Raw genomic sequence first — 22,180 nt, 5'->3', positions numbered from 1 at the left:
AATTTTAAAAAGGCTAATTAATCATTAGAAAACCCTTTTGCCATTATGTTAGCACAGCTGAAAACTGATGTCCTGACTAAAGAAGCAATACAACTGGCCTTCTTTAGACTAGTTGAGTATCTGGAGCATCAGCATTTGTGGCCAGAAACAAAGAACTTTCTTCTGAAACTCGTCAGTCTATTCTTGTTCTGAGAAATGAAGGCTATTCCATGCGAGAAATTGCCAAGAAACTACAACGCTGTGTACTACTCCCTTCACAGAAGATCAAACTGGCTCTAACCAGAATAGAAAGAGGAGAGGGAGGCTCCGGGGCACAACTGAGCAAGAGGACAAGTACATTAGAGTGTCTAGTTTGAGAAACAGATGCCTTACAAGTCCTAAACTGGCAGCTTCATTAAACAGTACCCGCAAAACAACGTCAACAGTGAAGAGGTGACTCCGGGATGCTGGCGTTCTAGGCAGAGTTGCAAAGAAAAAGCCATATCTCAGACTGGCCAATAAAAAGACAAGATTAAGAACACCGACACAGGAAGACTGGAACAAATTGTTATGGACAGACTAATCTAAGTTTGAGGTGTTCGGATCACAAAGAACAACATTAGTGAGAATGAAAAGATGCTGGAGGAGTGCTTGACGCCATCTGTCAAGCATGGTGGAGGCAATGTGATGGTCTGGGGTGCTTTGGTTGAGGTAAAGTGGGAGATTTGCACAGGGTAAAAGGGATCTTGAAGAAGGAAGGCTGTCACTCCATTATGCAACACCATGCCATACCCTGTGGACGGCGCTTATTTGGAGTCAATTTCTTCCTAAAACAGGGCAATGAACCAAAGCACAGCTCCAAATTATGCAAGAACTATTTATGGAAGAAGCAGTCAGCTGGTATTCTGTCTGTAATGGAATGGCCAGCACAGTCACCGGATCGCAACACTATAGAGCTGTTGTGGGAGCAGATTGACCGTAGAAGTGCCCATCGAGCCAACCCAATTTGTGGGAGGTGCTTCAGGAAGCATGGGGTGAAATCTCTTCAGATTACCTCAACAAATTGACCACTTAGAATGCCAAAGGTCTACATGGCTGTAATTGCTCCAAATGGACGATTCTTTGACAAAAACAAAGTTTGAAGGACACAATTATTATTTCAATTCAAAATCATTATTTATAACCTTGTCAACATCTTGACTATATTTCCTATTCATTTTGCAACTCATTTCATGTATGTTTTCATGGAAAGTGCCCCAAACTTATGAACCGTAGTGTATATAGTGTACTACTCTAGGCAAGCTCAATAAAACCCTCAATGTATTTGAAAGAAAACAAATACTACTTGAACCCATGCGCCTGCCAGTGGCTCAAACCCTCTGCCATGTGCTGAGCCCTCCTCCCCCTGCCGCCTTGTCCATCCCCGGGCTCTGCTCAGCCCGGCTCATCCCTCTCGCATCAAATGAGGAGCTAATACCCCTAAGCCACAGGGGTGGACTCTAACTCCACTGATAACAGCAGCTCAGCAGCTGTCTGACATGCTACAGCAGGCTTATCCCAGTGACAAGGCACAAGAGGATCTAAACTGAGGCGAAATATATAACTTCCTCTCACTACTATATATCCATGCACTGTATCAGAAATACATTCACTGGTATATGTCGGCAATGCCGGGCTGCTTCAGAGAGGATGATATTTCTAAAGGAATAAATGTGAATACAAACTAAATGTGTGTGTGTGTGTGTGTGTGTGTGTGTGTGCTTGTATTACTATCCTCATGGGTACCGGAAATCCCCAAAAGTCCCCACTAGGATAGTAAAACACGGAAAATTCTCCCCCGTGGGGACATTTCCGACAAGGACAAATCAATTTTAGGCCCCAGAAGGATAGTAAAACATATGCTGTGTGTGTGTCAAATACATTTTTACAGGTCACATACACATGGTTAGCAGATGTTATTGCGAGTGTAGCGAAATGCTTGTGTGTGTGTGTGTGAGACACAGTACGTGTGTGTACGTGAGTGCGTATAGAGGATAGCTGTACCTAACGTGCTGCTTGAGGTGGCTGGATTTCTTATAGGCCTTGTTACAGCAGGGACACTTGTATGGCCGATCATTGTCCACCATCTCCAGGTACGTCTGAAAGACCAGGCGAGGGTTCTGGGACTGGATGAGACCTGGGGAGGGGAGGACAATATGAACAAAGTGCGTGTGTGTGTGTGCATGCGTGAATGTGAGGGAGCGCGCGAGCATGCATGCGTTACCGAGGTCCGTGATGAGTATGGGCTCTTGCAGGGGGATATCAGGCAGAGGTAGGTTGCTCTTGGACACCTTGGTTCTGTGGATTTTGCGTGGGAACTTGTGCTTCTTCTGCTGCAGGCTCTTGAAGTGGGAGGCAATGTGTGTTTTTCTGTGGCCCGACGTACGGAAGATCTTGTCACAGTGAGGGCACGGGAACGGACGCAGACCTGACAACAAGAACATACACCTCAATTAGCACGTAGAATGAAATAACAATAACGAGAACAAACTGCATGAGTTTTGAAATGGAAATGTATTCATGTCAGTTAAATCAAGAGACAAGCTAGAGAAAATGCTAACTTAAACAGTATCGTATTGAGTATGCCAAAAATCGATTTAACGTACCAATGTCTCCTGAGAGATGACATGAAATCAAAAGAATCCTGTGGCACGCCAACGCCTAAAGTTGTCAGCATGCTTCAGCTCGGCTAGTCGAACCGAACTAGTGTACTCGCTTTAAAGACCTTCACTTTTTCTTTTAGTTTTTCAAGCGGCTATAGTACTGTTTGTCCATTTTGAGACGCCAAAGCCAGTATACAATTTCTCAGAATTGTCCAAATTAATCTACGATAACTCTAGAAATCTGTCATTCATTTTTACGTTTTTGACGAAGAGATCTTAAATCGCTCAATTTTACATCTAACTAGAATGTTTGGTGCAGTATTTTCCAATATTTGTTTTTTGCATGAAAACGAGTCATCTCTTTGAATGACAACAAAGGCTTTATTGAAGAATCCCTACTGTTGACCAATCAGAGACGAAGGGGCGTAGACTCGCTTGACTCCGGCTGCCCGAACAACTGAAAAAAACCTCACCGAAGTCCAAAACGAGCAAAATGTTGTCATAACACAACTCTGGAAAAAATTAAGAGACCACTGCTAAATGATCAGTTTCTCTGCTTTTACTATTTATACAGTTGAAGTCGGAAGTTTACATACACTTAGGTCGTTTTTTCAACCCCTCCACAAATTTCTTGTTAAACTATAGTTTTGGCAAGTTGGTTAGGACATCTACTTTGTGCATGACACAAGTCATTTTCCCAACAATTGTTTACAGACAGATTATTTCACGGTATCACAATTCCAGTGGGTCAGAAATGTACATACACTAAGTTGACTGTGCCTTTAAACAGCTTGGAAAATTCCAGAAAATTGTGTCATGGCTTTAGAAGCTTCTGATAGGCTAATTGACATAATTTGAGTAAATTGGAGGTGTACCTGTGGATGTATTTCAAGGCCTACCTTCAAACTCAGTGCCTCTTTGCTTGACATCATGGGAAAATCAAAAGAAATCAGCCAAGACCTCAAAAAAACAAAATGTAGACCTCCACAAGTCTGGTTCATCCTTGGGAGCAATTTACACGCCTGAAGGTACCATGTTCATCTGTACAAACAATAGTACGCAAGTATAAACACCATGGGACACACGCAGCCATCATACCGCTCAGGAAGGAGACTCGTTCTGTCTCCTAGAGATGAACGTACTTTGCTGCGAAAAGTGCAAATCAATCCCAGAACAATAGCAAAGGACCTTGTGAAGATGCTGGAGGAAACAGGTAAAAAAGTATCTATACCCACAGTGAAACGCGTCCTATATTGACATAACCTGAAAGGCCACTCAACAAGGAAGAAGACACTGCTCCAAAACCGGCATTAAAAAGCCAGACTACGGTTTGCAACTGCACATGGGGACAAAGATCATACTTTTTGGAGAAATGTCCTCTGGTCTGATGAAACAAAAATAGAACTGTTTGGCCATAATGACCACCTGACTCAGTTACATCAGCTCTGTCAGGAGCAATGGGCCAAAATTCACCGAACTTATTGTGGGAAGCTTGTGGAAGGCTACCCGAAACGTTTGACCCAAGTTAAACAATTTAAAGGCAATGCTACGAAATACCAATTGAGTATATGTAAACTTCTGACCCACTGGGAATGTGATGAAATAAATAAAAGCTGAAATAAATCATTCTCTCTACTATTATTCTGACATCTCACATTATTCTGACATCTCACACATTCTTAAAATAAAGTGGTGATCCTAACTGACCTAAGACAGGGAATTTTTACTAGGATTAAATGTCAGGAATAGTGAAAAATTATTTTAAATGTATTTGACTAAGGTGTATGTAAACTTCCGACTTCAACTGTAGGTATGTGTTTGGGTAAAATGAAAATGTTTGTTTAATTCTATAAACTACTGACAACATTTCTCTCAAATTCCAAATAAAAATACTGTCATTTAGAGCATTTATTTGCAGAAAATGACAACTAGTCAAAATAACAAAAAAGATGCCGTGTTGTCAGACCTCGAATAATGCAAAGAAAATAAAGTTCATAACCATTTTTATACAACACAATACTAATGTTTTAACTTAGGAAGAGTTCAGAAATCAATATTTGTTGGAATAAGCCTGATTTTCAATCACAGCTTTCACGCGTCTTGGAATGCTCTCCATCACCGTCATTAAGTTTGCTGACGACAACAGTGGTAGGCCTGATCACCGACAACGATGAGACAGCCTATAGGGGGGAGGTCAGAGAACTGGCAGTGTGGTGCCAGGATAACAACCTCTCCCTCAACGTGAGCAAGTCAAAGGAGCTGATCGTGGACTACAGGAAAAGGCGGGCCGAACAGGCCCTCATTAACATCAACGAGGCTGTAGTGGAGCGGGTCGAGAGTTTCAAGTTCCTTGGTGTCCACATCACCAACGAACTATCATGGTCCAAACACACCAAGACAGTCGTGAAGAGGGTACGACAAAACCTATTCCCCCGCAGGAGACTGAAAAGATTTGGCATGGGTCCCCAGATCCTCAAAAAGTTATACAACTGCACCATCGAGCGCATCGTGACCTGTTGCATCACCGCCTGGTATGGCAACTGCTCGGCATCTGACCGCAAGGCGCTACAGAGGGTAGTGCGTACGGCCCAGTACATCACTGGGGCCAAGCTTCCTGCAATCCAGGACCTATAAACTAGGCGGTGTCAGAGGAAGGGCCCCAAAAATTGTCAAAGACTCCAGTCACCTAAGTCAAAGACTGTTTTCTCTGCTACCGCACGGCAAACGGAACGCCAAGTAGCTCTTGGACCAAAAGGCTCCTTAACTGCTTCTACCCCCAAGCCACAAGACTGCTGAACAATTAATTAAATAGCCACCCGAACAATTAATTAAATAGCCACCCGGACTATTTACATTGACACCCCCCCTTCCCATCCAATTGTTTTGTACACTTCTGCTACTCGCTGTTTATTATCTATGTATAGTCACTTCACCCCTACCAACATGTACAAATAACCTTAACTAACCTGTACCCCCGCACACTGACTCGGTACCGGTGCCCCCAGTATATAGCCTTGTTATTGTTATTTTATTGTGTTGTGTTACTTTTTTTTTTATATATTTTTTTTTACTTTAGTTTATTTGGTAAATATTTTCTTAACTCTTCTTGAACTGCCCTATTGGTTAAGGGCTTGTAAGTAAGCATTTCACGGTAAGGTCTACAATTGTTGTATTCAGAGAATGTGACAAATAAAGTTTGATTTGATCCCTGTATCTTTGTAGTGACTGGGTGTATTGATACACCATCCAACATGTAATTAATAACTTCACCATGCTCAAAGGGTTATATAATCTATGTTTTTTGTTTTTACCCATTGACAAATACGTGCCCTTCTTTGCAAGGCATTGAAAAACTTCACTGGTCTTTGTGGTTGAATCTGTTTTTGATATTCAGTGCTCGAATACGAGTAGGGCTGTTGCGGTGACCGTATTACCGCCACACCGGTGGTCAAGAGTCATGAAGGCAGTCAAATTCCACATAACCGTTTAGTCACGGTAATTAGGCTTCTCCTAGCTCTGATGCTGCTGATAATAACCTACCAAACTTGCTAACTGCCTGGTACTCAGCACTCTATTGTCCCTCTAAATCACTCTGACATCAATGCAAATCTAATCAAAAATCTAATCAAACACTTCATGAGAGCCCATGAGCCCATGTTGCTCAACATTTTTATATGCTATGCAATTGTGTGAGAAAACAGAGTGATGGCCTCTACTAAATAGAGGAGGATCCCATCAGCTTTATATGGGCTAGGCCTACTATATTTATTTCACAACTTTCCTAATATTAACAAATATTAAGCACATTGCTTATCTTTACAACAGGAGTATAGCCTACCTGGCTGGCATGAAAATTAACCATAGGAAAATCATCCTCCATTCCTCCATTCGATATTTAAGATATTTATTCCCCCCTGCCCCTGTTTAGAGACAGTGGCATCATAATGGTCCATTCTAAAATCAAATTACTAAGTATATGTAATACAAGATTAAATCAAGAATAGTCTGATGGGTGACAATATTAGCATATCACTTGTGAATGAATATATTATCACTTGTGAATGATCCCCCAGCGTAAAGCAAGATACAATGCCTTTTTTTCTAATCATAAATTGCACACCTCAAGTCCATAGGCCTTTAGTTGTGATACAAACCTTATCAAAACAAAGTGGCCAAATAACTTCTTAAAATTAAGCAGATTAATCCGCTTTACAAGGGGTGTAGAAGCTAACTCGCACCGCGAGTTTCAAGTTTGGGGAAGATCATTTTCACCATAAAAAAAAGCTATTTGACAGATTTGCACATTCTTGGCATTCTCTCAACCAGCTTCATGCCTTGTAAAAAGTTAATTTGTGGAATTTCTTTCCTTCTTAATGTGTTTGATCAGTTGTGTTGTGACAAGGTAGGGGTGGGTATACAGAAGAGAGCCCTATTTGATAAAAGGCCAAGTCCATTTTATGGCAAGACAGCTCAAATAAGAGAAACGACAGTCCATCATTACTTTAAGACGTGAAGGTCAGTCAATACGGGACATTCCAAGAACTTTGAAAGTTTCTTCAAGTGCAGTCGCAAAAACCATCAAGCGCTATGATGAAACTGGCTCTGATGAGGACCGCCACAGGAAAGGAAGACCCAGAGTTACCTCTGCTGCAGAGGATACGTTCATTAGAGTTACCAGCCTCAGGAATTGCAGCGCAAATAAATGCTTCACAGAATTCAAGTAACAGACACATCTCAATATCAACTGATCAGAGGAAACCGCGTGAATCAAGCCTTCATGGTCAAATTACTGCAAAGAAACCACTACTAAAGGTCACCAATAAGAGGAAGAGACTTGCTTGGGCCAAGAAACACAATCAATGGACATTAGACAAGTGGAAATCTGTCCTTTAGTCTGATGAGTCTAAATTCAAGATTTCTGGTTCAAACCCATGTGACGATGTGAGACGCAGAGTAGGTGAATGGATGATCTCCGCATGTGTGGTTCCCACAGTGAAGCATGGAGGAGGTGGTGTGGGGGTGCTTTGCTGGTGACACTGTCTGTGATTTATTTAGAATTCAAGGCACACTTAAGCAGCATGGCTACCACAGCATTCTGCAGCAATATGCCATCCTATCTGGTTTGCGCTTAGTGTTTTTCAACAGGACAATGACCCAAAATACCTCCAGGCTGTGTAAGGGCTATTTGACCAAGGAGGAGAGTGATGGAATGCTGCATCAGATGACCTGGCCTCCACAATCACCCGACCTCAACCTAATTGAGATGGTTTGGGAGGAGTTGGACCACAGAGTGAAGGACAATCAGCCAACAAGTGCTCAGCATATGTGGGAACTCCTTCAAGACTGTTGGCATTCCTCGTGAAGCTCATTGAGAGAATGCCAAGAGTGTGCAAAGCTGTCATCAAGGCAAAGGGTAGCTACTTTGAAGAATCTCAAATATAAAATATATTTAGATTTGTTTAACACTTTTTTGGTTACTACATGATTCCTTATGTGTAATATCATAGTTGATGTCTTCACTTATTATACAATATCGAAAATAGTAATAATAAAGAAAAACCCTTGAACGTGTCCAAACTTTTGACTGGTACTGTAAATGTGGACAGTTCTTCCAATCTCTTTAATATGCACCTCGGAATTGGATAAGTTGCAGTTGTGTCCCCGATGTGTCTGTCATCACTTGTAGCCTGTGAGAAAGACCCGACCGCGTGATGGAGAACCGTGTGAGTGAGAGGTGCTTCAGAGCAGGCAGCACTCACGGAGAAGGCCCGCAAAAGGCATTGATTTTCTTTAGGTGCGTTTTGGCCACACAAAGGCATTATCAAGTGCTTCTCAAATTGTGAATGAGAGACTGATGAAGTGTGTACAGCCTGCGCAATTAAACAAAGCAGAGCTCATTCCTTTTAAGCTACTTTTTTCAAAACATCATTAGTCACATCACGCAACACATATAGCCCGACATTTGTAGAACTAGTTACATTAATAATTCTAAGCATATAGGAGTACCTACAGTATCTCTTTGTTAACTGCCCAACACAGAATAGCTATTTTATTCAGCTTTGTTAAAATGCATTCTTCATACTATAAAATAATATAAATAAGCAATTCTTGTCTGCTAAATTAACTAGTGTAGCCCACGGCCATATGGCATAGACAGATCAGGATCTAACATAAGGACAACTCAAAGTATTCTGTTCTTTTGAAATAGACTACATTTTCATTAAACACAAAAAAAACAAGAGGACAAACAGGACAAATTAATAAAAGAAAATAGGACTTTTTTTCTATAACTTAATCAAGTCTGTCAAAACCAGATTGTGACACCAACGTTAATCATAATAAGTCTTGATCACAAATTCAGAATTATGTACAAAAGCAACCGTCCTGCAAACCTGACAACACAGTCCCCCATGCATGACCATTATGGAGCGATATAGCTGCCAACAGGAACTAAATGTGTATCTCTGAATACAATCAAAATGTTTGAATTCAAATCTCTTTTGGTGCTAATATCACACAACGCCAAAAATAATCACTCACCTGTATGTAGGCGCATGTGGACCTTCCTGCTGCCCGACGTGGAGAAACACTTCATACAGCACTGGCACTCGAAGGCCTTGACGCCTGTGTGCGTCTTCATGTGGGCAGTGAGGGTGCTCTTGACGGCAAAGGCGCGGAAGCACTGCTTGCACTTGAAGGGCTTCTCGTGCGTGTGGATGCGGACGTGGCGCACCAGGTCGCTGGGCTTCTTGAACTCCTTGCTGCAGTAAGGGCAGCTGTGCCAGCGCACGCCGTTCTCCTCCCTGATGGAACCTATTGGGAAGGGGGAAAGAGGTGACATGGGTTGTGTTCATTAAGCACCGAAATGGAAGGAAAACAGACTGAAACAGGGAGAGACTACCTTGGACCTGGCCAATAACAAACATTCATTTCCGTGTTAGGTTTCAAAACGTTTTGTTATAGGGTGCCCTAATGGATACGACACCGGTCCAACATGAGATGAGCAGAGCTGAGACAAAATACACTTCAATTCCTTCAATTCGGGGGATCAATTGAAACTCCCGATATATAGTGCATTTGGAACGTATTCAGACCCCTTGACTTTTTCCACATTTTGTTATTATTTATTCAAAAATTATTGAAATTGTTGGAACCCTATAATGCCAAAGCAAAAACAGATATTTTTTTTTTGTGTGCAAATTTATAAAAATGTTAAAACTGAAATATCACATTTACTTAAGTATTCAGACGCTTTACTCAGTGCTTTGTTGAAGCACCTTTGTCAGCAATTACAGCCTTGAGTCTTCTTGGGTATGACGCTAAAGGTTTGGCACACTTGTATTTGGGGAGCTTCTCCGATTCTTCTCTGCAGATCCTCTCAACCTCTGTCAGGTTGGATGGGGAGCATTGCTGCACAGCTATTTTCAGGTCTCTCCAGAGATGTTCGATCGGGTTCAAGTCCGACTGGACCACTCAAGGACATTCAGACACTTGTCCTGAAGCCAGTCCTGCATTGTCTTGGCTGTGTGCTTTGGGTCGTTGTCCTGTTGGAAGGTGAACCTTCACCCCAGTTTGATGTCCTGAGCACTCTGGAGCAGGTTTCGATCAAGGATCTCTCTGTACTTTGCGCCGTTCATCTTTCCCTCGGCCCTGACTAGAACCTTTCATCTTTCCTTTGATCCCGCAAGGATGGTTTCAGGTTTCCTTCAGACGTGATGCTTGGTATTCAGGCCAAAGAGTTCAATCTTGGTTTCATCAGACCAGAGAATTTTGTTAATCATGGTCTGAGAGTCCTTTAGGTGCCTTTTGGCGAACTAAGCGGGCTGTCATTTGCCTTTTAATGAGGAATGGCTTCCGTCTGGCCACTCTACCATAAAGGCCTGATTGGTGGAGTGCTGCAGAGATGGTTGTCCTTCTGGAAGGTAATCCCATCTCCAGAGAGGAACTCTGTCAGAGTGACCATACGGTTCTTGGTTACCTCCCTGAACAAGGCCATTCTTCCCCTGATCACTCAGTTTGACTAGGCGGCCAGCTCTAGGAAAAGTTTTGGTGGTTCTAAGCTTCTTCCATTTAAGAATGATGGAGGCCACTGTGTTCTTGGGGATCTTCAATGGTGCAGAAATTTTTTTTGCTTGGTTTTTGATCTGACAACTGTGAGACCTTATATAGAAAGGTGTGTGCCTTTCCAAATCATGTCCAATCAATTGAATTTACCACAGGTGGACTCCATTCAAGTTGTAGAAACACCTCAAGGATGATCAACGGAAACAGGATGCGCCCGAGCTCAATTTCGAGTCTCATAGCAAAGGGTCTGAATACGTTTGCAAAAACTTTTTTCGGTTTGTCATTATGGGGTATTGTGTGTAGATTGATAAGGAAAAACATTTATTCCATCCATTTTACAATAAGGCTGTAACGTCACAAAATGTGGTATAAGGGAAGGTAGTCTGAATGCTTTCCAAATGCACTATATGCAATATACATGTTTATTGTCAATGGACATTTCACGAGCTAGTAAACTGATGGGAGTTGAAACGGAACGGAGAGACGGTGACATACACAAGCACACATGGACATTATTTGGGGTATGCCCTACCTGGCATCTGTACAGGTTTTTTGAAGATACTTTTCTTCTCCTTCTTGGCGGTTTTGTCCTGGCCTGGTAACTTCTTACAGTCAGGTAGAGCCCCCTCGGCGGCATGGCTCTGAGTCTGTCTGGCCACTCCGTTGGTCTGGGACTGAACCACGCTCAACCCACTGTTCTCCAGGGCTTGCTGTGTGGGTTCAGGGGTGACAGGGTTGAACTTTTTTTTTTTGGACTAATAATATGAATTAGTACATTTTTCCATCCACAGTATTGGACAATACTGTGCTGTATCCCTCGATCACATTATTAGAGCTAGGCTACATGACGCTAACCAGGATCCCGGGACTATCCTGGGCCCACTCTTCACGTTTCCCCAAAAAAGGGACATTACAACGTTTTTCCCCCAATGTCGCACTATTGCAATTCCACGGAATACACAACATGCGCAGCAGCAGATTTGCGAGAAGAAAAAAAAATCGCATTATCCAAACAGGTTGTCGCAAAGAAGCCTTAAAAGTAGTGTATTTACTTCACAAAAAGTCACCATAAATTCAAAGCACACGCATAATTGACACTGCCAGACTGCACACGAGACCTGAATGAAGTTCGCATCAGAAGCAAACTGAAAATTCGATCCCGGTCCCAACCCAAGCCTGGTGAGCTGAAGCCCAAGCCTGGTCTGACATTTAAAATGAGCCAGAAACCGATTCCCATTCAAACCAAGTTTAAAACCAAGATATGGTCACTATGGCAGGGTTCTCACGAAACAAGATTGTCGCTGTGCCACTATTTAAAGAATTCACAGCAAGTGAAACTGATATTTAGTAATGACACAGTAACTTTGATTGCCAATGACATTGTTGTGAATTGCGAAATCATGTTCCTCAATTAATTCAGCGCATTTCAGCAGTAGGCCTAGGCTATCTGGACACAGAGCACACACAGAGAGCACCCCGAGACAGTCTATAGCGTTGTCGAATAACACCAACTTTGTAATCGCCATCAAACAAAAGTAAATTGAGCAAAATTGCTAAGCTTGCTAGATAACCTCCAACAAATGACAGAATAGCTCTTATTTGGCTAAATCTAGTTGATGATTATACAGATCGCAGATCAGCTCAGGAATAACGGGGAGATGGAGAGAGGAAATTGTTTTTAATATCAAGGTGTTATATTTGATCCATGTTTAAAAATGTAAATATCCATATCTACTCTCACCATTTGTTGATCACACATTCTCTAGGGAAGCTCTCATAATACGAGACAGCCAGAGAAGCGCGAGAAATGTTATAGCGGTATTTTGACATGCATTGGGCCGGCAGGGTAGCCTAGTGGTTAGAGTGTTGGACTAGTAACCGAAAGTTTGCAAGTTCGAATCCCCGAGCTGACAAGTTACAAATCTGTTCTGCCTCTAAACAAGGCAGTTAACCCACTGTTCCTAGGTTGTCATTGAAAATAAGAATTTGTTCTTAACTGACTTGCCTAGTTAAATAAAGATAAAATAAAACAGACGAGATGTTCTTGGATAATCCAACCCCTGGATTACAGAATAAAGTTAGGACTTTTCATGCGAGACAGGAGTCAGGATTTTGTGTTTCAGTGGGATTGGGATGATAAGAAAATAGCCTTGGCTCTATATAAGGCTACTACAATAGATAAGTCGATTTAGGCTACATTATTGCATGTTAAATGTATCTGATCAGTGAACGATTAAACGAGCTAGCACTTCCACTTGTCCAGCCAGAGATCAATTAACCAAATATACAGACAGATTCAGTGAAAAAACAAATCACATTGATTGACTATGAGACAAGTCACAGGCTTTTTGAAGGGAGTAAGACAGGCTACTACACGAGTGAAGAGAAAAATCCACTTGTATAACATGCAAGCAAAACGTTCTGATCAGCTAATATAATGAGCAAACTAGTATAAAGATGATCATTTAACACTCACCTCAATTTAGCTAACATTTCCCCAGCTTAATTGTTACAAAATATCCAAAACGGAGATCCAGCGAGAAAGAAAATCCCCAACGCTTGCCTCAAAGCAGTGCGATGGCGCTGTCCCAATCAAAACAGTGCTGAAATGATCATCTAGGTGACCACACACACACGACTATTGCATTAGCCTACTTTCATCTAATATTTTCATCATTCAGATGATCATAATTAAGGTGAGTGTTCCTCTCTCTGTACTTTTTATAGGCCCAATGGCTGTTTCCCCGTCTCCTCACTCCACTGCCGCCCACCCCTGCCGCGTTGTTCTCAACACCAGTTTAAATCAATATAGCCTATTGTAATCTAAAAATCGGTACCAGAAGTTTGCCGGTCCTCCCTTGTAAAAAGGCTATTTTAGGCGTTGGGGTTAAGGTTAGGGTTACGGTTAGGGTAAGGTTTAGGGAAAATAGGACTTTGAATTGGTCCTCAAAAAGTCCTCTCAAGTATAGCAGGGCAGGTGTGTGTGTGTGTATACACATGTATCCATGAGTGCGTGCGTGCGTTCGTGTGTCTGCGCGTGCGTGTACGCTTATGAGCATGCATGTGTATCTACATGTATGCGTGCATTCCTGAGTGTGTTATGGTTCCCACCTGTAGGATGTCCTGGTTGATGGCCGTCTCCATGGTGATGGTCTGTTCTTGGGCCTGTGACTGGGTCCCCTCCCCTGTCACCTGCTCTGACAGCTCTAGGAGCTGCTGGATCACGTCAGTCACCACCTCGCTGCCCTCTGACCCCGCCACGCCCCGACCCGACTCCTCCACCTCCTACGGGACGGCGAGGGAGGGTGTGAAGGTGGAGAGAATGAGAGGAGAAAAAGGGAATACTGAGAATGGCAGAGGTTAGCTGATCTAAGCAGCGTAGAGCATTTTCTATCTTTTGTTTTTTGCAGCTTGCAGAGCTACAGGTAGGTTCCAGTGTGGGTGTGTGTGTGTCTGATCCCTCAGCATCAAGCTAGCGTGAGGCAACAAACTGAATAAAGAGGTCAGCAACCGAATCAGGAGAAACTTCTAGAAGTTCACATCATCTGCATGCACTCGCTCACCTGTGTGTTGGCCGATTCCTCTATGAGCAAGATGTGCATCTTGCTGATGTGGGCGTTGAGACTGCCCAGCTTTTTGAACACACAGCTGCAGTCCATGCACGGGAACAGTGGTACCCCCGTAAGCTGAAGAGACACATATACAGGAAACAAAGTCAGTATACACACAACTGTGATTATTACTAAATATTAAATGAGCTGTTAAAGGCCTAAATGCTTTCATTGGATATGATGACATTGGGAATTAGCAGAAAGCTACATTCTTCGTCGATTTTTATATTAATAATAAATCACATCAGGTAAAAGGTAAACTACCTCATGCCATGTCATTCTAATTTAATACCAACTAAGATGTACACTGAGTGTACAAAACATTAGGAACATCTTCCTAACATTGATTTGCACCCCTTTTGCCCTCAGAACAGCCACAATTCGTCGGAGCATGGACTCTACAAGGTGTCGAAAGCGTTTCACAGGGATGCTGGCCTATGTTGAATCCAATGCTTCCCACAGTTGTGTCAAATTGGCTGGATTTCCTTTGGATGGGTTCTTGTTACACACAGGAAACTGTTGAGCGTGAAAAGAACTGGAACGCTGCTGGGTTTGACACTCAAACCGGTGCGCCTGTTACCATACCCCATTCAAAATGACACCGAAATCTTTTGTCCTGCCCATCCACCCTCTGAATGGCTAACATACACAATCCATGTCTCAAGACTTAAAAATCCTTCTTTAACCCGTCTCCTCCCCTTCATCTACAATGACTGAAGTAGATTTAACAAGTGACCATAAGGGGTCATAGCTTTCACCTAGGTTCACCTGGTCAGTCTATGCCATGGAAAGAGCAGGTGTTCCTAATGTTTTGTACAATCAGTGTATACATTATACATATTTTATCTTCCGCCAAGACAGATATTACAAATATCCATCTTCTGATTATTTTAAAGGGCAATCTAATATAAGGCAGCGATTAGGAGGATAGAGAACAATTTCATGCAAAAACAATCCCACTTCCTTGTCTATATTCCAGATGCTGCTTGTGAAATGCATTCCCACTCACATCCAACTGTAATATATTCATAAAGTCCGTTCATAAAGCCGAGGTCACGACTGCCAGAGTAGGTTGAAGGACACTCGTGAGAATCACATGCATTATTCAAAACAACGTTGAATGAATACGGGTTGGGGCTTCGGGGCAGATTCAAATCAACTCACCGCATCATTACCAGTTAGCACTGACGGACAAAAACATGCTACGGAGGCTCTTTAGAATCTCTTCCCCATTTGTTTCAAAATGGTCGGTTGATAAAACGATCACATGTATTTGTTGTGAGGGGTGGGGAAAATTGAAAGGCTATCTGATTGAGTTGGCCACTCAATAAAAAAAGGACGAAGCCTCACATTTGCATGTCCTCATTTGCATCGATGTAAGTAATGGTGACTACTGGACACAAATTCGATGAAAGTAGCACTCAGGTCCAATTGGTAGAGCATAGAGCCAGTCACTCAAAAACGGCTACCTATAAAACACTAACTCCTCGACTGCCATCGTCATACTGAATAACCCAGAGACTGCTTTTCATTTAGGCTCATTATTTTCCACATGGACCGTCAAATATGTGAAAATATCACATTAGATGTGTGCAATGTTGCTACATCAGTAATAGAAGCTTCTGTTTCATAAGAATGTCCTAAATTATTTCCATATATCTAACTGATTAAAGACAAAGGGGCAGGGGGGGTCAAAGATCAGAAGACACAAGACCCACCTTCACATCAAATCCATTTCCTACCATTGACAATGTATGATTTTGTCTTTGATCAGAATGCATGCAGAGGCATTTGTTTAAATGAACAAGCTCCGTTGCTGACAGTGTAATAGAATGGAAGACATCTTTTCTGAGTGGTAAAACGCGACAGCAGATCATGAACTGGTGCAGCATTAGTCTGGATCCATCCATCGATCTGCGTGCCCTGCCCTGCATCCCTGACGGAGTCATCTCTTTATGTGCCATTACCTATTCATGACCCCACAGAGCTGCCTCTCCATCGAGGCTACAGGAGCTGGGCGCTATCCTCGCTCTCTTCCTCTCCATTAGTCGCCTTCATTTTTTATGGGCCTGCAACCGACGGAGGAGTCATGCTCTTCTATGGACATTACAGGATATTTAGGGAGCCTAAAATGACCTGGCTGGCATATAATATAGAAACAGCCAGGTCTTGCGTTCAGCTAGATGACTCATAAGATACATTTTTGAATTACATAGGCACATACAGTCGTATGAAAAAATTTGGGCACCCCTGACTATTTTCCATGATTTCCATTTATAAATAATTGGGTGTTTGGATCAGCAATTTCATTTTTGATCTATCAAATAACTGATGGACACAGTAATATTTCAGTAGTGAAATGAGGTTTATTGGATGAACAGAAAATGTGCAATATGCATCAAAACAAAATTAGACAGGTGCATAAATTTGGGCACACCAATAGAAAAATCACATCAATATTTAGTAGAGTCTCCTTTTGCTAAAATAACAGCCTCTAGACGCTTCCCATAGCCTCTAATGAGTGTCTGGATTCTGGATGAAGGTATTTTAGACCATTCCTCCTTACAAAACATCTCCAGTTCAGTTAGGTTTAATGGTTGCCGAGCATGGACAGCCCGCTTCAAATCATCCCACAGATTCTCAATGATATTCAGGTCTGGGGACTGGGATGGCCATTCCAGAACATTGTACTTGTTCCTCTGCATAAATGCCCGGGTAGATTTTGAGCAGTGTTTTGGGTCGTTATCTTGTTGAAATATCCAGCGCCCGGCGTAACTTCAACTTTGTGACTGATTTTTCAACATTATTCCCAAGAATCTGCTGATATTGAGTAGAATCCATGCGACCCTCAACTTTAACAAGATTCCCAGTACCGGCACTGGTCACAGCATGATGGATCCCCACCAAATTTTACTGTGGGTAGCAAGTGTTTTTCTTGGAACGCTGTGTTCTTTTGCCGCCATGCATAACGTCCCTTGTTATGACCAAATAACTCAATCTTTGTTTCATCAGTCCACAGCACCTTATTCCAAAATGAAGCTGGCTTGTCCAAATGTGCGTTTGCATACCTCAAGCGACTCTCTGGCGTGTTTGCAGAAAAGGCTTCTTCCGCATCACTCTCCCATACAGCTTCTCCTTGTGCAAAGTGCGCTGAATTGTTGAACGATGCACAGTGACACCATCTGCAGCAAGATGATGTTGTAGGTCTTTGGAGGTGGTCTGTGGGCTGTTTTTGACCGTTCTCACCATCCTTCGCCTTTGCCTCTCCGATATTTTACTTGGCCTGCCACTTCTGGCCTTAACAAGAACTGTGCCTGTGGTCTTCCATTTCCTCACTATGTTCCTCACAGTGGACACTGACAGCTTAAATCTCTGCGATAGCTTTTTGTAGCCTTCCTCTAAACCATAATGTTGAACAATCTTTGTTTTCAGGTCATTTGAGAGTTGTTTTGAGGCCCCCATGTTGCCACTCTTCAGAGGAGAGTCAAAGAGAACAACAACTTGCAATTGGCCACCTTAAATACCTTTTCTCATGATTGGATGCACTTGTCTATGAAGTTCAAGGCTTAATGAGCTCACCAAACCAATTGTGTGTTCCAATGAATCAGTGCTAAGTAGTTACAGGTATTCAAATCAACAGAATGACAAGGGTGCCCACATTTTTGCATAGCCTATTTTTCACATCTGATTTCATTTCATACAACTTAATATTGCTACACTAAAAATCTTTGTCTGGACAATACCCCAGTACTCAGCTTTTATTAGAAAATGAATGGGATGCCACTGTGATCATTTTCTGTGACGACAGAGTAAATTATTATGCAGCCTCAGAGGGGTGCCCAAACTTTCTCATACGACTGTAGGTGACGAGGACAATTAACTGTAATTTAAGCTCATTCTCTGTCTAAGAGACCGATTTTTTTTTAACCTGCAACAGAGTCTCGTTCTATTGAAGCAATTGAGCCGGGAGGAGGGTGACCGTGTGTGGGAGTGAGTGAGAGAGAGCGAGACAAGGGGGCCTGTCCAGAGACCCTTACACCATGCCCAGACCGGACGCGTGCAAATATATTTTGTCACCCCACACCAAACGCGATCACGACACGCAGGTTGAAATATCAAAACAAACTCTGAACCAATTATATTAATTTAGGGACAGATCAAATAGAATTACACATTTATGGCAATTTAGCAAGCTAGCTTGCAGTTGCTAGCTAATTTGTCCTATTTAGCTAGCTTGCTGTTGCTAGCTAATTTGTCCTGGGATATAAATGTTGAGTTGTTATTTTACCTGAAATACACAAGGTCCACTATTCCGACAATTAATCCACACATAAAACAGTCAACCGAATTGTTTCTAGTCATCTCTCCTTCTTCCAGGCCTTTTCTTCTTTGGACTTTATATTGCGATTGAAATCTAACTTTCATAGTATTACCACGACGAACGACCGACCGACCTCAGTTCATCTTTCAATCACCCACGCGGGTACAACCAATGAAGAGATGGCAAGTGGGTATCTGCTTCTATAAATCAATGAGGAGATGGGAGAGGCAGGATTTGCACCGCGTTCAGCGTCACAAATAGAACTGACTTCTATTTTAGCGCTTGGCAAAGCAGACGCTCGTTCGCGCACGTGAGTAGTGTGGGTGCAATGATTGAATAACATGTATGTGCACATTTATTTTGCAAGGCTCGCGTACGTAACGCGAGTGGTGTGGTCAGCATTTTAGACTCTTCCCTAGATGGTATATACAGTGGGGTCCGAAATTATGCACACCTTTGATAAAGATCAGTGATGGAAAAAGTACCCAATTGTCAAACTTGAGTAAAAGTAAAGATACCTTAATAGAAAATGACTCAAGTAAAAGTGAAAGTCACCCAGTAAAATACTACTTGAGTAGAAGTCTAAAAGTATTTGGTTTTAAATGCACTTAAGTATCAAAAGTAAATGTAAATCGCTAAAATATACAGTACCAGTCAAAAGTTTGGACACACCTACTCATTCCAGGGTTTTTCTTTATTTGTACTATTTTATAAATTGTAGAATAATAGCGAAGACATCAAAACTATACTTCAGATTCTTCAAATAAGCCACCTTTGCCTTGATTACAGCTTTACACACTCTTGGCAGTCTCTCAACCAACTTCATAAGGTAGTCACCTGGAATGCATTTTAATTAACAGGAGTGCCTGTTAAAAGTTCATTTCTGGAATTTCTTTCCTTCTTAATGCGTTTGAGCCAAGGTAGGGGTGGTATACAGAAGATAGCCTTATTTGATAAAAGACCAAGTCCATTTTATGGCAAGAACAGCTCAAATAAGCAAAGAGAAACTACAGTCCATCATTCTATTAAGACATGAAGGTCAGTCAATCGGGAAAATGTAAAGAACTTTGAAAGTGAGGTCGCAAAAACCATCAACTGCTATGATGAAACTGGCTCTCATGAGGACTGCCACAGGAAAGGAAGACCCAGAGTTACCTCTGCTGCAGAGGATAAATTCAGCAGAGTTAACTGCACTTCACATTGCAGCCCAAATAAATGCTTCACAGAGTTCAAGTAACAGACACATCTCAACATCAACTGTTCAGAGGAGACTGTGTGAATCAGGCCTTTATGGTCGAATTGCTGCAAAGAAACCATTACTAAAGGACACCAATAAGAAGAGACTTGCTTGGACCAAGAAACACGAGCAACGGACATTAGACCGGAGGAAATCTGTCCTTTGGTCTGATGAGTATAAAATTGAGATTTTTGGTTCCAACCGCCGTGTCTTTGTGAGACGCAGAGTAGGTTAACGGATGATCTCTGCATGTGTGGTTCCCACCATGAAGCATGGAGGTGTGATGGTGCTTTGCTGGTGACACTGTCAGTGATTTATTTAGAATTCAAGGCACACTTGACCTGCATAGCTACCACAGCATTCTGCAGCGATACGCAATCCCATTTGGTTTGTGCTTAGTGGGATTATCATTTGTTTTTCAACAGGACAATGACCCAAAACACACCTCAAGACTGTGTAAGGGCTATCTGACCAATGCGAGTGATGGAGTGCTGCATCAGATGACCTGGCCTCCACAATCACCCGACCTCAACTCAATTGAGATGAGTTGGACCACATAGTGACGGAAAAGGAGCCAACAAGTGCTCAGCATATGTGGGAACTCCTTCAGGACTGTTGGAAAAACATTCCTCATGAAGCTGGTTGAGAGAATGCCAAGAGTATGCAAAGCTGTCACCGAGGAAAAGGGTGGCTATTTGGAAGAATCTCAAATTGGTTACTATATGATTCCATATGTGTTTTTTCATAGTTTTGATGTCTTCACTATTATTCTACAATGTAAAACCCTAAAATGAGTCGGTGTGTCCAAAGTTTTGAATGGTACTGTACACACAGACACACAGACACACAGACACACACACACACAGACACACAGACACACAGACACACACACACACACACACACACACACACACACACACATTACCTTGTAGACAACTTTGAGGATCAGACAGGTGAAAGCTATTTGCCAATAATAATTCCACCCAGCCTACTGATTAAAGACCAGGGCAACAGAGATGTGCCAGGTGATGTAATTTGTTGGTTGTTTACCTCAGAGTGCACTCTCTGGACGTGCGAGTGCAGGTTGCCCTTCTGCGAGAAGGAAGCGGGGCAAAAGATGCAGAGGTGGGGCTTCTCTCCCGTGTGCCTCACCATATGGGTCTGCAGCACCACTTTCTGGTTGAAGGCCTTGCTACAGTGGCTGCACTTGTACGGCCGTTCGCCTGGGTAGGAGGGAGAGAGAACACAGCTCAATACACCTGGGTGGTATAGATCAGTGGTTCCCAAATTGTGGGTCGGCAGGTGGGGGGGGAGGGGCAGAATTTTTAAGGAACTCAGTCAGGCTTCCAACTTACTCTTGAAAGTTGTAATAGTAGAATGCACAAGGTGCAATTTCGATATTGGGTATTGCATCATCCGTTTTCCTGTTGTCATGTCAGTCATTGCATACTTCAGAGAGCTATTCATAAGACATTTCAAGATCAACTAGCTCGTGTCAGCTAACGAGTTGTTGCCCATAGATTTTGCTGTAATGCTTGAGTCACTCAAATGACACATGAACACACATTAGACATTGCAAAGTGTATAGAATTGCAAGACAATGTGCTTTAAAACTGAAAACTTTTCTCTGCACCCCATGACAAAATGTGAGAGGGAGAGAGAGAGAGAGGGAGGCAGGGAAAGAACACGAAAGGGAAAATCAATGAGGGGCTATGAGTTCTGTGGAAAATAAAGCATGACCTGGAATGTGTGTTCGGAGTGGAACGAACCTTCCACGGAGTTGCATTATTCTCCAGAGGTGAGTCCTGAGGTGATCATCTATTTTATAACATGGCTATAATTTAACGCATTTGCCAGTAGAGATGTGACAACATCCACTGAAGTGGCTAGCATGTTTACTAGCTAGCTAGATAGCTAGAGTAGTTGCCTTGGTAACCAAACAAATAGACTTGCTAGCTTAGCTAACTAAACCAATATCCTAGCTTGCTATTATGAAAATCAAATTCAACAATGATATTGATATTTTCAATTCGACTTTGGCTTTCAAAAGCAGCTAAAATAGAACATGTAAGAATGAACTTCATTGCCATTGATTTATACCGTGCAATTATACTGTGCATTATAGGGAAATGATGCACGCTCTAGAATGCCATTCAAGCCAATCAGAAACGAGTACTCAACAATCCCATGCTATAAAACTCATTATAAACTCGGTGGTTTGAGCCCTGAATTCTGATAGACCGTATACCACGGGTATGACAAAACATTGTTTTACTGCTCTAATTACATTGTTAACCAGTTTATAAAAGCAACCTCAGCGGTTTGT

At 42.3% G+C, this 22,180-nt stretch overlaps 1 protein-coding gene across 1 annotated transcript in view; it reads right to left on the bottom strand.

Moving 5' to 3' along the window:
• The window catches only part of LOC129837615 (zinc finger protein 236-like), an 89,589-nt gene that overhangs the window by 52,120 nt on the left and 15,289 nt on the right, over positions 1-22,180 (bottom strand). Inside the window, exons 6-12 of the mRNA XM_055903916.1 lie at positions 20,905-21,077; positions 14,249-14,371; positions 13,797-13,970; positions 11,218-11,395; positions 9,162-9,434; positions 2,243-2,446; positions 2,023-2,155 (exon numbers count right to left, since the gene is read on the bottom strand). Of these exons, the coding sequence (XP_055759891.1) occupies positions 2,023-2,155; positions 2,243-2,446; positions 9,162-9,434; positions 11,218-11,395; positions 13,797-13,970; positions 14,249-14,371; positions 20,905-21,077 (1,258 nt within the window). The remainder of the gene's footprint in view (positions 1-2,022; positions 2,156-2,242; positions 2,447-9,161; positions 9,435-11,217; positions 11,396-13,796; positions 13,971-14,248; positions 14,372-20,904; positions 21,078-22,180) is intronic.

The sequence above is a fragment of the Salvelinus fontinalis genome, chromosome 38, assembly GCF_029448725.1.
Source record: "Salvelinus fontinalis isolate EN_2023a chromosome 38, ASM2944872v1, whole genome shotgun sequence".
Lineage (NCBI taxonomy): Eukaryota > Metazoa > Chordata > Actinopteri > Salmoniformes > Salmonidae > Salvelinus > Salvelinus fontinalis.
The sequence above is the reverse complement of the archived record's forward strand: the minus strand, read 5'-3'. Positions and strand labels throughout refer to the sequence as shown.